This window comes from Cryptomeria japonica, chromosome 8 (genome assembly GCF_030272615.1).
Source record: "Cryptomeria japonica chromosome 8, Sugi_1.0, whole genome shotgun sequence".
Taxonomy (NCBI): Eukaryota; Viridiplantae; Streptophyta; class Pinopsida; order Cupressales; family Cupressaceae; genus Cryptomeria; species Cryptomeria japonica.
Genome location: NC_081412.1, coordinates 108,391,781 through 108,407,444, shown reverse-complemented (window position 1 = coordinate 108,407,444; position 15,664 = coordinate 108,391,781). Strand labels below are relative to the sequence as shown.

Below are 15,664 nucleotides of genomic sequence, written 5' to 3'. Positions count from 1 at the left end.
TGAACAAGGAGACAAGTGGTGCAGCTGCTATTCTCACTGAGGTGAGTTTCCAGTTTCCTTCTTTGTAGATTCAATGTACCTAGACACAAGAAGTCGCACCTCCTCTATGGTGACACTTGGCAAGTTGCTAATTTGGAAGTCAACCATATCTACATCATCAGTACAGGTGGCGAGAGTGTCTTCCCAGCCAGTTGCTTGTGTCAGGAAATTTTCATCTATGCGTATGAAGCTCGAAACTCTGGAGAGATCCTCCTTGATAATTGGCCTTGAAACTTTGAAGAAGTTTCCTTGAACTTTGGCCCTCAAATTCTCTGCACGCAGATGCTTCTCTCGCACCTCATCCTGTTGCAATATCTCAGCTGCCACAAAGAAGACTTTGTCTTGAATACCTTTGATGGTCTTTTCAATTTTTGAACACTTAGCCTCAAATTTTCTCAAAGATTCAACCCTTGTAACCAAGGCAAAGTACCAAGTGCTGAAATCATATAGGTCACCGGGCTGGATGACTTTTTTGTCTACAAGATCCTACTGAGAAATTTCTCTGATTATTTTCAAATATGGAATGATTCTTCTTTGAATATCTTCAATATCTTCCCAAGCTGAAAGCTTCAGCTATGTCTTGAATTCTGCTCAGTAAGGAAGATGTGGAGTCATTTGCTGATATCAGGTTCTGAATGAGTATGTCAGCACGTTCTGAGGCATCAACAGTCCATTCTTTAGCTTCTTTGAAAGTTGTCTTCATGTCCTCATAATCCTTTAATGAATCTTGTGGAAGAGGTATGGGTGGAGCAACAAGTACCTCCTCTCGATCTATAGGTTTTGTCTAATGTTGAACATATCTCTTCCATTGCTCATTCTCATCTTCAACCTTCTTTCTTTTTTCCTTTTCCCTTGCTAGTCTTGCTGATCTCTTGGACCTGAGTAGGCTTACCCAAGTTCACAGTAGTGATTTCATAATCCTCAGGAGTGATGTTATCCTGAGTTTTCCCTGCCTTAGGTATTGCCACTTGAATTGTCTTGCATCCTGCACTATCTCTTTGGATCAAGGAGAATCTCTTGGTTGGCTTGGGCGGCTTCATCTTGCTGGATTTATCTAACTCAGCCAAAAGTTTAGCTGTATTATCTATATGGTGAACCTCTTCAAGAACTTTGGCTTTAATTCTTTCTCTCAACCAATCAGGAATGGTTGACTACTCCACGCCACTCTCATCAAAATTATTTTCTACCTCCTTTGGTCCAGTGACTATGCCATCCAAGAATTCTCTTGGCTGCTCCAAGTTCTCAACTTCGATAACTTCAACCACTTTGGGTTCTTGTCTAGGTTCTTGAAATGGGAACTGAACTGGTTCCTCCCCGATCTCCTTGATGACAGGAGAAGGAACTCTCATTTCTTGTTCTTCTGTCTCAACATCTTGCTCTTGCTCATCAATTATCACTCTCAGTGGCGTGGTAGAGGAAGCACTTATGGTCAAGTGACCTTCCCTTGACTGTTGTGGTTTGCCTACATCTACCTCTCCAGCGACCTTCTTTCCTTTTGCCCTCGATGAATTTGTAGTGGGCCCTTTTCTTTTCCTTGATCCCACACTTTTGAGGTTCCTGTGGCCACTGGACGTTACACCATGATTCGAGGACATAGATTCATCCGTCCCCATATGATCATATGTGAAAGTAACATTCTTCGCCTTAAGTTCCTTTGTTTTTTGAGCTGCCCACCATTTGGAATATTCAATTACTGGCCTCATAAGGTCTCCAAGGTTAGACCTCTCAACCTTTGACCAATCAATAGGGGCAAGAGGCTCATTTTTCAAGACGGCATAGTGCGGTTGCTCATTCTCACTGTCCTCTTCAAGCTGGTCTGCTACTCGGAATACTTCAGAAACTCTGATTAAATTTAGTGGAATTCTAGACCACAACCTCCTCCTTATGTCGAAGTTGTCAACAACGTTAGCCCAATAATCTTCTAAGTCTGGCCTATGCTTGGATTTTACTTCATTTACTTTCTCCATTTTATGAAAAGGTTCAAAATTACTCCTAGCCTGGTACTGGAAAAATGGGTACCAGTGGATCTCCTTATTAGCACAGCCTCTTGGGATGAAGGATATGTTTCTAACCCATTCCCAATAGTAAGCGAAGACGCTTTTGTCTTTTGCTTCTTCCTCTTGACACTCATAAAAATTTTCTAACTGCCGTACTACCTCAAGTAGTACCATCCTGTTCGTGGGAAACATAGGCAATTTGTATGGCTGTCCCGAGTATCCCTAAATCCTTAGATAATTAAACTTAGGGTACTGGATAAACCAATATCCAAATCTACTAATGAAGCCCATCGACTCTTGAGAGAGTCATTGATGGGTACCTCCTTGAAGGGTTCTGGTGATATGCATCAGGCATGTATCATTAACTCTCTTTAAGTGGAACTTTTCTTCTAAGTGCAGCTGGGGATGGTAGTCATAAACATGAAACTGGTTTTCTTTGTTCCCGACAACGCCTCTACATACAATACCTCTGTACCCTTATGTTCTGGCCAAAGAATAGAACAAGTAGGAACTCATGTAGAAAGTCCTATTCTTTTCCAAATTTCTCAATTGATCATCAAGGTTATCACTAATAATCCTTGCCTAGTTAATCATCTTCACTCCAGCGGTGACCTCATGGATAAAGTAGTATATCCATGGTTCAAAAGGAGCACCCTGCTGGCTTCCCATAACCCTGTTCAATAGAACAATGAGGTCTCCATAATCTTCCTTGAAGTATTCCCATACAAGGAGTTTGAGTATTTTAGAACTTTCTTTCCTTAGCTTTTCCAACCATTGATGGTTGATGTTAGCTTCATATTCCTCTACGTTATCCTTGTACAATTGTGTTGCCTCGTCCCTAGTTATGTAAACAGTTTTGTGGTACTCGGGGATACGGAATGCTTCTCTGATCGCCACTTCTCCGAGGTTCGCCAGGATTCTGCCATCGGGGGCTACTATTTCTTTGCTTGCTGGGTTATAATGTTTGGAGCATTTTGCTACTAACTCAGTACATTGCATCGCTGGAAGGAAAGCAGCAGTTTGTACGATTCCATTGTTCATCATCCTTCACGCAATTGCGGTAGGTAATTGAGCGCCTATGACATACATTCTCTTCTTAAATTCCCGGAGGTCAATGGGACCCAAGTATGTGTCACCAACTTGCTTCCATTTAGAACTCATCTTCGATTCCGGAGGGGAATCTTTGTTCACTAGAAACTTCATTTTGCGTGATGTCCTTGCTTCGAAGGTCATCCAAATCTTCGAAGAAAGAAGAAGAATGAGAAAAGAAGCTGCTTGGAGGATGAAAAACCAGATGTTAATCAGAAAATAAATGAATTTGTCTTCCAAACAGTCAAGGTCCTTCCAAAATCTGTGTGCAAACTTGTGAAAAATGGTTGAAAATCTCAGACTTATACTTGAAATCTTTCTTGAAATCACTTCCAACCTGCAAAAACTCTTAAAAATTCTCACAAAAAGGCCCTTCACCTACAGAAAACTTCTCTCAAAAACTCTTTCAACTCGCTCTTGAAAGTTTGAACTTCATATGAGGAAATGAAAGAATGAAAGGCATTTGTATTGGAGTTTGAATTCTTCATTTAGAAACTCAGTAAATCTTCCAAAATTTGTTTCTATTTCATCCTCAGTCCTTCGAATCTTCAAAGAATGTTTCTAATTTGGTCTTCAGTTGACTTGCCATCTCTCAAGCAAGTTCGAACTTCATCTTGTCTTTCGAATGCAAGTTTGTAAATTCATTTTCAGTCCATAATTCGAACTGGATCTTCAAATCTTCAAATCCAAAAACTTTCTATTTTGGTCTTATTTCGAACTTCTTCAAATCTCGCTGGCCTCATCTTGGAATATTCCTTTGTTTTCAAATTTAGCAATTATCTCATGAGGGCGGACTTCTTTGTTTTGATTTTCCTTGCTAGGGCGGACTTGATAGACTTTAGGAACCACAACCTTGACCAAGGGTGGACTTTATCTCAACTTGTGATCAATGAGGGCAGACTTAACTGATTTCATGCACCAAAGAGGGCGGAGTTCATCAAACTTGTGCACCTTTCCTTATGTCCATGGGGCGGACTTCATCTCCTTCATGCACACCACATTCTCCAAGGGCGGACTTTGTTAGCTTCATGCACCAAATGATATGCCTTAGGGCAGACTTGGCTAAACTTATGCTCTTTCCCCATCATCTATAGGGCAGACTTGGCCTGATGTATGACCCTTTGGAGGGCGGACTTGCTTACTTCCATGGTACTTAGCCTCCAACACCAAGGCAGACTTTATCAACTTTGTGCACCAACACCAAGGCGGACTTTATCAACTTTGTGCACCAACACCAAGGTGGACTTAGTGGATCTCAGGAATCATGACCTTGACCAAGGGCGGACTTTCTTGATTGTCAGGAACCAAAGAGGGCGAACTTTATGAACTTCAAGAACCACATGATCAAAACTTGAAATCTCCATAACTTGTGCAATTTTTACTGGATTGCCTTGAAATTTGAAAACTATGCTTCAATCATTCACTAGATTCCTAAAATTTAGGAGATTAGCTTTTTGGGTTAAAACTTGGATTTTAGGAGGAATTTGTTGATTATTTCAATGCGAATAGTGCAAACCCTAGATCTACTTTCTGAAAAAAGCAAGGTTTCCTAAAAAATAGGAAAAAATTTCTAAAAAATAGCCATTTTGGGGATCGTGCTCAAAATGCCAAAAACGAAACTTCCTAAAAAATAGGAAAAGCAAAAAAGCAAAACTTTCCAAAAATGGAAAGTTGTCCAATTTAGCTCAAATCAATTGCGATCTTCGTCCTTTGGGCTTTCTAGACACAATGACGACGTCTAGACTTTGTTCTAACCATGGCTTGCACACATTGACTCATAATGTTCAAAACTCAGGCCATTCAAAACTAACAAACTTGACAACACTGAAGCAGGAAGGTCACAAGGCTCTAAACAAAACCCAAGAAAGCAGGTTAAAGGGAGGGTCCCCATTTGCAATGGGGTGGTGTGTGAAAAGGTCACAACATGACTCAGATTTGAAGTAGGGTTCTGGATAGGGCTTGCGAAATGTACAGTACATTAGTGTGTGTCATGCCCTCACCATGACCTCAATGTTCACAATTCACACCACCCGTAATACAAGGAAAATGACTTTCAGGACCTCGCAATTTTCTGAGACTCAAACCAGACCAAACAGCAAAAGAAAATAATTGACCCAAAGTTGATACATCACAGATGGTGACCATGTGTACTAGCAGCCACCTCATAATTCAGCGATTTCAATATTCATAAGGCTGCGATCAGAATCCTCTATGGTAATCAAGGCAGCCACATCATTAGTTAGCAACAGCAAATTTACAAGCAATTAAGGCAGCCATGTCATTAGTTAGTAAACACAAACTTTTCAAGGGGCAAAGGATATGATAAGGGGATGCTACTCTTGGGAAGGTTGTGTCCAAAGCAAGGGACATAACCTTCCAAGCGAAAATGAGAGATATAAAAAGGGGAACTCTAATTGAATTGAAGGCATCAGGTGAAAAAGAATGAGAATTATTATATCAAACCATCTAGGGAATCAGCAAGGAAAGGTATTGAATCAGACCAGAAAACTTATAGTGATCGGATGAAGACAGACTGAAGCATCTGCCGCAACCATTACAAGAACACGAATACAGATCAAGGAAAGATCACCGTGAGCAGCAAATGTGAATTAGATCAGACCTGTAACAGATCATATCTATATTCACTATATCAAACAGACAATAGCTTTGATAATTAATTTTGTGTTCAAAGTCTAGGGTAACTCCAGAAGGGGACATCACAGTGTGGCTATGGTCTTGTGTGGCTTTATCTTTGTAATTGGAAGGGAGGTCATCAAACTCAGTGGCAGGTTGACTTTTTTGGAACATGGAGCTGAAGGGATTAGCAGCAGATATTTTAATGCTTATATAGGCTATTGAATTTTGAGATTGAAAAATATCCCTTGTTGAAACTCGAAAGCATGAATTGCAGCAGCATTTTTTGTTGAGTCCCTGGATCATGGAAATAACTTTTTGCAGAATGGGGCTGAAGGCAATAGCAGTAGAGATAGCAGCATTGGATGCAACTCTCTTGGATTTAGAGATTGAAAATGTTCCCTGGTTAAAAGACACATTTTAGCCTTAATAGTCACCTTCATTTAACAAAGCATTAATAACTGCCACATTGTTTTGAAATGGAGGCGGCAGATGAATACTTTGAATCTGAGGACTTCTGAAGGCATTACTAATAGTAGCATTGTTATGAAGTGGAGAGATCAGATAATACCTTGATTGTGGAAGAGATTCCTGATTTGGGGGTTGATTGGAGTCCAAAGCGATGATTTTGTGGACCAGTATTCTCTTCACAACTCCTTGCTGATTGCATTTTTGTGACTTTACTCCGTCTTTTCCTTTTTTAAAATCTGAAAGGGACTCTTGGATTATGAAGGCACACACATTTAGCATTTACATTGTGAATCTCTCCTTTTATAAATTTTTGAATGAGATGGTTGCTGCTTCCAGCCATTTAAAGATGGTTTGAAACACCAAGTACATCAACATCAACTTGATATGACCTGACAAAATTAATGACAAACTTTGCTGAAATATTTGCTAGCATTAGGTCCCAAGCATTCTGCATGCCATCCTGGCAAGGGAGAACTTGTAAAGGAGTGATTTTGAGAGGAAAGTGGTTGCCGATCTTGGTGTTTTGGGGAGTATTCTGGTATAAATGTACAAATCATCAGTAGAAGGGATACAAGCTGCCAGGTGGTTTTCATGGTGCACTTGCAGGCAGATCTTGCTTTAGAGAGAATTAAATTGCAAATCCATGGAGTGAAGACTTTGATGAGGATGGCCTGCAGATTGGTGATGATAGAGGAGAAATAATTTCTCATTCTCTTGAGCCTTACCACCTTGGTATGTTGTAGATCACTTTCCATTAGTGACTAAATTTTAACATCTCACTGAAAGATAAGTTCTTGGAGGGATCATTTGTGAACTGGATTGCAGCTTCTAAACTCCAGCACCTTTAGCATTTTGTTTTTTACAGACATGCGAACACAAAATAAAATACCATAAGTATCTTATCCTCTCTTGAACAAAATCTCTCGGATGCTGAAGATTAGCTTAAGGATCATTCGAGACGATTCCAAGGTTCATGAATGTAGGGTCACTACGTGTGGATAAGCTTTGTTGGTTGATGTGATTATGCTGGAATCACAAGGGGACTTACATTCAAATGCTTGAGTGCTTGATTTACTGGAACTTAGATCCCATCTATTCGAGTGGAAGATTAAAAAAAGAAAGAAAAAGGAATAGGGTTTGAGAAGTCTATGCTAGGACCTAGAATGTAAGAAGATGAATGAATGAATTTATGGAGTCCTACTGGGCATGCTCTCACCATCAAATAGAACAATTTGACACAAGCTCAGTGCAATCTTCTAAGGACATTTCAAAGATATTCAAATCAATACCATCAAACATCAATTACCATTCAAGTTAATGCATAATCAATGAGTGTAGAACGATTCGAGGTTAAGCTCATATCAATCCAGTTGACCACACAAGGCATGCTCACAATCAGTAAGAGGTTAGTGGTATGGACTAGGCGGATTCCACATGAATACATTAACAACTTCTTCCATTCGATCTAATCAACATGAATATAAATTGAGAAGTAGTACCATGAGGCTTGTTGAAATAACAAATTTCACCATAACTTAAATGAAAAGAGTATCTCATTTACAAGTCATACCAACAATTCTTCCCTCTCCTAATCTACTTCTATTATAATTGCTATTTTATTCTCTCCTAACTATTAGCTATTCTCCAACCAATGACTATTAACCAACTATTAACCTTTACAAATGAAGAGTCCGAGCTTTTGTAGAGAGCTCATTTACAATTAATGACCAGGATTGAATCTCCATTAATGGCCAGGATTTTACAATATAAACCCTAGTTAGGGTTTGTTACAACAAACTCTCCTTAGCCAATGAGAAAATTACATTCAGAAAGTGTGGATCAATAGATATTAGGGGTAGGTGCCTCGAAGTTTGTGCCATCACTGGTGAGTCAAGTACATTGCATCTAGACATGCTGATGTGGACCTCCTCTGATTGGTGGAAGTAATGACTGGGACGATGATTAGGATTCCACCTCAACTCACATTTTGAAGGCTTGATAGATCATCATCGTGAAGACATTTCTTGATACTCAACATTACAAGCTTGCTCGAAGTAGTGGTGATGGGATGCATTGAGGTGACTGAGTCCTTCCTTCATCCTCACTTGCTTGCCTTGGAGTGATTGTATAACTTCTCTTTCACACTCCTTTGATTTCTTCATGTCTCCATGGTGCGGGGAATGTTGAAGTTCCTCTTAGGCGTGAAGTTTCCCCTGTTGCATGGTGATGTAGGTCTTACAATCTTTTCGCTTTGCAATCACCATCCTCTCCCATCTGCAAAACAAAACAAACATGATATCCAATACATAATATATAACTTTTGATAGTTCTTCTTAGCTTGATATATCTCTTGATTTTATGTGTTTTGCAGGTTTGATGAGAAGATCTAAAGGAATTTGCCTTCACGAAGGAGCACTTTGAAGTTGATTTTCGCTTGTAGAAGGGGGTCTTGAAATTTACTCCACTCTTGATATTCATTAAGTTGCCCTTGTCTTTTGAAGTCACTCACTTCACTGAAATCATAAAGTTGTTAATGTAGATCAAATCATAAGATTTAACATGAAACTCGCTCATGAAGCTTGATTCATGAAGTTGATATTCGCTCATGAATCTTTTGAAGATGAAGATCGCTCTAGTTGGTGTGCCCTTGAAGTTGTTTCTCTCATCTTGCTCATCAGGTTTGTCTTTCCCTTCCAACTTATGAGGTTCGCTAATGATTTCTAACTCACAAAGTTTGTTTGGGTGAAGCTTGCTTGTGTGAAATTCGTTCCAAATCCTTGAGTTATGAAGTATACTTGTTATGAACTTCACTCCAACTCTCCCAAATCTGAAGTTCGCTCCAAAATGACAACTCATGAAGTTGCAAATTCGCTCCAAAACAGCAAGTCATGAAGTAGAGGATTTCGCTCCTAAAGGTGAACTCATGAAGTAGGCACTTCGCTCCAAGGGGTGAAATCATGAAGTTCGCTTCAAATGTGTAACTCCTGAAGTTCGCTTGGAATCTTAAAGTCATGAAATTGACATCCATGTATGTAGTCTCGAGCATGAAGTTTGTTTCAATCACCTTGCAACTCCATGAAATTGTAAAATTCGCCTCAAATATGCTACTCGTGAAGCTGATCCTTGGATTTTTTTTTAACATGAAGTGAGTGTTTACATATTTCTCCATTCCTCCATCTTCATCATGAAGAAGTTTGCTCCAAATCTCCCAAGCATGAAGTTTGCTTCAAACTGTGAAGTCATGAAGTTTAAGCCTAGAGAAGACTTAGAGATGAAGCGGATTACAAATGAGCTAATGATCACTTCATTACACATTCAAATGCTCAAATTCATACTTTCACCAATTCTCAAGCAAAAGACTCAAGGCAAACTCACTCATCTATCACTCAACATGAAATGGGCAACTTCAATAAACTCCTTAACTAGGGCTTTTAATTCAACTGATATGGCATGCAAACCTTATAGACTCACTCATTTCATATTTCACACAAGGCTATTCACTTGACTCTTGGCCACCTGACCTTGCTTTCCCCTTCAAATGCAAAGGCTAATAGCTAAGGACACAAACACAACCTAAGAAGCAAGAAAAGAGTGGGGGTCCCCATTTGCAATGGGGCGATGTGTGAATAACTCACAACAATTAGTATTTGAGAAATAGGGCTGGAGGAAATAATGGTCCATAATGTTAATTTTAGCACTTTCAGATTAGATGGTACTCAGAAAATCAGAATTTGTTTCCAACTAGGTTAATTAGATTTTCAGACTTAAGCATGATAAGAAATGAATGCAAAAGAGACAAGACAAAGTTACCCTGGGAAAACCTCCTAGGAGGAAAAACCCAGCCAGAAAAGATCCTCAGATCTGATTATGGTTTTAGATTCAATTAACAATTACACACTTATCTGGAGTATAGAAGTTGCAGTCACAAGGAAGATGGTATGGAAGACTACACAGCTAGTTTGTTGACAGTGATCATGTTTTACAGTCCTTCTAACTTGTCTTGCTGTGTATGCACCTTTCAACTAGTTGCAATCCTTTGCTTGAGCCTTCAATGGAGATTCATGGAATTCGTAATCACCAATTAGATCTGCTGTTCATTTGGTTCGCTGTGATCACTAATTGGATCTGCTGTTCATATATGGAATTCGCTGTGAGCACCACTTAGATCTGCACATATATGTAGTTTGCTGTGACCTACTGCTTGTAAGGGAGTTCGCTGTACAAGAAGAATACATTCGCTGTGACCTATTGCTTGTAAAGGAGTTCGCTGCACAAGGAGGATATATTTCGCATTTTCTTGCAGACATCATAATGATATTGTGAGAGGTATATGACTTATTTATAGGAGAGCAACCACTCCTAATCAAGTCGGCTTATGATGAATTAATAACCTTTAATTTATTTGTATCACTTTAACCGAAACCCTTTATTAGATAGGGTCGGCCCTATTCATGTAAGTATGTTATCTTGCACGTAGCGTGGTATTAAGGAATGCGAGATGTATAGGGCCCAACCCTAAGAGTGGCGTGTGGGATGAGAAGGGCCCAGCCCTAAGAATAGCGTGTGAGAGGAGAAGGGCCCAGCCCTTGGCGGATTCCAATGTTGCCTTAAGGCAATTGGAATCCGCATTCTACCTAGTTACAATCAACACATAACACTTTGAATTTGCTTTAGGAGTGGTAATTTTGAAAGAGGTGTTACGGTATTATGGATGGGCATTTTCAGGGCGAAGGGTTTATAGGGGACAAAGTGATGGGTGTTGTTCCTAGGCAATAGGAAAACATTAGAGACCGAGGGAGGTTAGGGGAATGGGAGGCACGGGTGTGTTGTGCGATTTCAGGCTTATCATGCAATAAGATTCTTGGAGGTTGGATGTGGGATTGCTAGGAGTAAGTCTAGGGGAGTATGTGAATATAGTTATCGTTATTAGGCATGTTTGAAACTTATTATTATCTTATTAGTGAGGGGTATCTTATTTTAGGGCTCTTAGCATTCCTGATGGAATTGTAATATTTTCTCTATAGGTTTTGGTATCACTATTTCTAGGGCTCCAAGTGTTGATCGTTGCTAGTAGATCTGCAAGATTGTTGATAGACCTAGGAATGTGTATATCCATTTAAAGATAATAAGCTTCTGCATATAGAATGTTCCGTAGGACCTATCTGCAATTGATACACTATAGTTGTATCATGCCTTTTGTGAATGTGCTGAGAATAATTTTGGAGTCATCCTTGATTTGAGCAAGTAGTGCCTTAAACCAAGGGCAAATTTTATACAAAAATCTCATACAATAAGTTCAACAAAAAATATTTTTCTGGCAACATATATGTTAATGGAAAGAGAGGATATCTTGTCCTTTCTTGTCTCTAAAGAATGCTTTAACTCTAGAAATAGGCTAAAATTCTATTCACCACAATAATATTTCAAAACTATTGCAAAATTGTTATGCTGAGATTGCTTGTTTGATAAATATTTGAACACCTTGGCCAAATCTTTTCAAAACATGTTTGGAACCACGAAGGGATAATCTCTTCAAAATGCATTATGAATGTTTCTATTCATCGTATGATTGTTCATACATGGTTTATGAAAATGTGTCTGCGGAGTATAACTTCACATCCTCCCATCCAAAGATACCAGCCAAAAGTCACAATTAACTTTACTTATCACAGCATGTCTTTTTCTAAATATAAAGTTATCTTCAGTTGCAAATTGTAACTAACTTTACTGTTACTGCATCTTTTATATATGTATAACCCTCACACTAAGGCGTGCTTCTGTAACATCGGTTTGATCATATCAAGACATATTGTGAATTACCATTAGAATACACAGAGAATAGAATAGTTTACATTCTAAAAGTTAGCTCTTATTGATGCATTCTAGGATACTAGAGAACTCTTTTGGTAATGACACTCAAAAGACATGCAATTAATCTCAGGAAATTGTGATCCACCACATTTATCATGCCATCTTGAGTTTTTCAGAAAGTGGTTCTTATATCTTTATATCCAGACCTATCCTTTTTTGCTCTTTTTGACAATTAAGAGGTAGAAAAATACAGAGTGAACTAGAGTGAACGATTTGGCTAAGGGTCAGAGTTAGTATGTTTTGAATTTTCTGTAAGTGTACTTTGAATATAATTTTCTTAGAAACTTAAATTTTAAACATAGCAAGGGTCTTTCTTTTAAACTATACCCAAATTTGGGTTTAGGTTAAAAACACAAGGCTTCCCATGATGGAATGTATTACTATTGCAGGGCAAGCTCTTTGTTTTCAGCATAAACACTTTTAGGTGAAAGTAAAACAGTTACAATTTACCTATGCAATGTCTAATTTTATATCTATGCACTATATTTGACATGAACTAGAAAAAATAGTTTTCTGTTTTATTTTTAAAAATAGTAAACCATCTTTTAGTTCCCAAATTTTTGCTGAGTTTTTCTTGTTTAAAGCCTGAGCAATTGAATTCCATTTATCTTCTGCCATGCTGTGTGAATGCCTTGTAAATGGAATGCTACTATATGTTGACTCCTTTTTTTTTCCATGATTTTTGACTTGCTCTGTTGTTACTTTACAGGATATTGGGGCTTATACCTTGTTAGTGTCAACATAGGTTATCATCTCTATTTCCTAAGAAAACCTATCAGTGCTAGAATTGTTCGAGTTGAAGGCCAGTCAAGACTACTTATTGAAGTTTGGCTCCTTTGTGGTTTATTTTGGTATGTTGTGCACATCCAAAGATGGGGAGATAGTCACATATCAAATAGATGTGTTAATACTTAACGACGAACGTTGAATAAGAATATATGCTTTAAAACTATTTACTTTCATTCATTAACACCAAGGATTTACTGAATCTCTAATTATGCATCTCAAATAAACAGGGGATTGACAATCCTCTTCGATCAATTTGTGGAGAAAATTTCACGTCGCATGGTAACATATCTCAACTAATTTCATTTGATTACATATAATTGTGAGAAATTACATTTTAGGAGGCAATTATTCATCATTTTGATATGTTACGTATGGATATATTGATTCACTATTATGTCTTTGTTCTTTTTATATTTACCTGGTCTATCTTATGTGAATGTTCACCATACCCTTAATTTTTGTGGAAATACTCAAAATATGAAATAAAGACTGAAATTTCACATGCTGCAATGCAGTGCAATTTCGCATACACATCGTTTGTTTTGGCAGTAAATGCTGAGGTACTCTTATTCCTAATACCTTTTAACAAGCTAGCAGTTGATACTTATTTCATTAATCAAGACTTGGCAAGTTCAATTTAGTATAAAATAGTGTGTTGTGATTTATAATCAACTGTAGGAAGTTGTAGTTCACTGTTTCAACTTCAAATTTTAATTAATGCTGATTTGATGCTATTTTTTGTGAAAACAATTTGCCTTGTCACTTTCGTACCATGTGTAGTGGTTTCTGGTGTGTTGGTCTTTTACCAACATATTCATAACCTTTTCAGAATGATATACTTAGAGGAAACTTAGATAAAGGTTAAACTACTAAATATTTGTATTTTGTGAAAATGTTATACTAGTATTTTAATTTGTTTATTGCTAGACAACACAATACTGATCAGCACATGGCAGCAAGGGCATGTCGAAGCAAATTTGATGTTTTGGTGAAACTGAAAATGAGTTGTAGAGTTTGTAAGAATTTACAGCAAAAAAATTATTAGTCAAAAATGGGAGCCTTACATCCAGAATCATGGGAGTGGATGTCTTTCAACAAAACACGAGCAAAATTTTACAAAGCTTTAAATAGAAAATTGTGGTTAGCAAGGTCGCGTGGTAGACACTGTTGTAAACACTAGGTATGCAGCCAGGGAATGCTGAAGCTAGATTTTTTTTTTTTTTGCAATTATGCAAACAACACACTTTGTGACAAGCTGTGTGACTAAGGCTTTGTTAATGCTTGACTAGGGTATGAATTTTTTTGGTTTTGTGGGTGATGCCCTCCTAAATGGCACACTGTTAGTTTAAGATCAAACAACACAAAACACACAAAAAGTTAGCGTTAGTCAATCAAAAACCAAACACATGAAGGCATTCCAAAAGAGATACTAAAAGACATGCTAAATATATCTAATAAATAGAACAAATGATCATGAGACATCTCCAACTGCCTCTTAGCATGGCCTTAGCTTCTTCTCCCTTGTTCCTCTCCTCTCCAAGTTCCAAAATAGTGTAGCTCTCAGCAGCTTTTTGCACTATGGATGCTTATGGAGGATTGAGATTGTAGTATAGCTCCTAAACATGAAATGAAAAGCTAATAGTAATGCTAAAATGATGTATTTTAACCAAAAGACAAAAGATTAGATTGTTTATGCTAAAATGCTCTCTAAAATGTCTATAGTCTAAATGCATACAAGTTTTCAGGATCTGGATTATGAAGGAATGGGCTCTATTTATAGGAAAAATGGAGCAATGGATGGCCAGGATTGAATGGTTTAATCAAGGGTCAAGCTTGAAAGTTGGGGATCCATGTGCACAATTGGCCCCAATAAAATAGTGACAAGTGTCAACACAGGATTGGGTTGAGAAAAGAGGTTGGAGGCATTAAAGGCCTGAGAAGACCTCATGGTTATCTAAAGGCTAAGGGTCAAGTCTAAGTTAGGCTTACCTACTGGATTAAGAGTTAATCCAAGGATAAACCTTTGTGCAAATGATTAAGAGATAATCATGGTCAAAGCATTAAATGCTTGATGAGACCTTTGTGGTTGGATAGAGGTTGAGTCAAAACAAATGTTTTAACCATGTGGGAGGGTTGAATTAACCATTAATGGTTATTGGAGACTTTGTGGATTAAGTGGTTGAAAGTTGGAAGCCTTTAATGGTTTTCAAAGACTTTGGGGTTTTTGGTGGTTGAAGGTTGAAAACCTTCAATGGTTATCCAAAACTTTGGGCCATTTGAGAAGTGACTCCATTTTGCTTAGGAATGTGACAATAATTAGAGGATGGATTAGGCTAATTAGGAAGGGGTTAGAAGAATCTAGAAGGGGATTAGATTTTGCAAGTGGATTTGGTGGGTGAGGGAAAATAAGATTTTATTAAAATAAAAATTCATTTATTTCAATAATGTGTGCAAGTTGCATTTGTAGGAAAATGCAAGTGGGGGGGGTTTTAAAATGATTTAAATAAATGTTAATTTATTTAAAAGAGGAAAAGGGGGATTTAATTAAATAAATTGATTTTATTTATTTAATTGATTTGAATTGGATTTAATGAATTAATTAAAATAAATTGAATAATTTATTTAATTAATAGAAGAATGTTTGGGGATGAATTAATTAAATATTAATTTAATTAACTGGTGGCTAGTGGATTTTTAATCAAATAAATACGAAATATTCATTTAATTAAAATGGACAGATTTATGTGACTACATTTGCCCCTCTTTGAGACGGT

General features: G+C 37.7%; 1 protein-coding gene across 1 annotated transcript in view; it reads left to right on the top strand.

The window, feature by feature from the left end:
* Window positions 1-15,664, top strand: part of LOC131062441 (uncharacterized protein At4g17910) — a 182,536-nt gene that overhangs the window by 84,934 nt on the left and 81,938 nt on the right. The window contains exons 12-14 of the mRNA XM_057996107.2: window positions 12,811-12,952; window positions 13,118-13,169; window positions 13,406-13,450. Of these exons, the coding sequence (XP_057852090.2) occupies window positions 12,811-12,952; window positions 13,118-13,169; window positions 13,406-13,450 (239 nt within the window). The remainder of the gene's footprint in view (window positions 1-12,810; window positions 12,953-13,117; window positions 13,170-13,405; window positions 13,451-15,664) is intronic.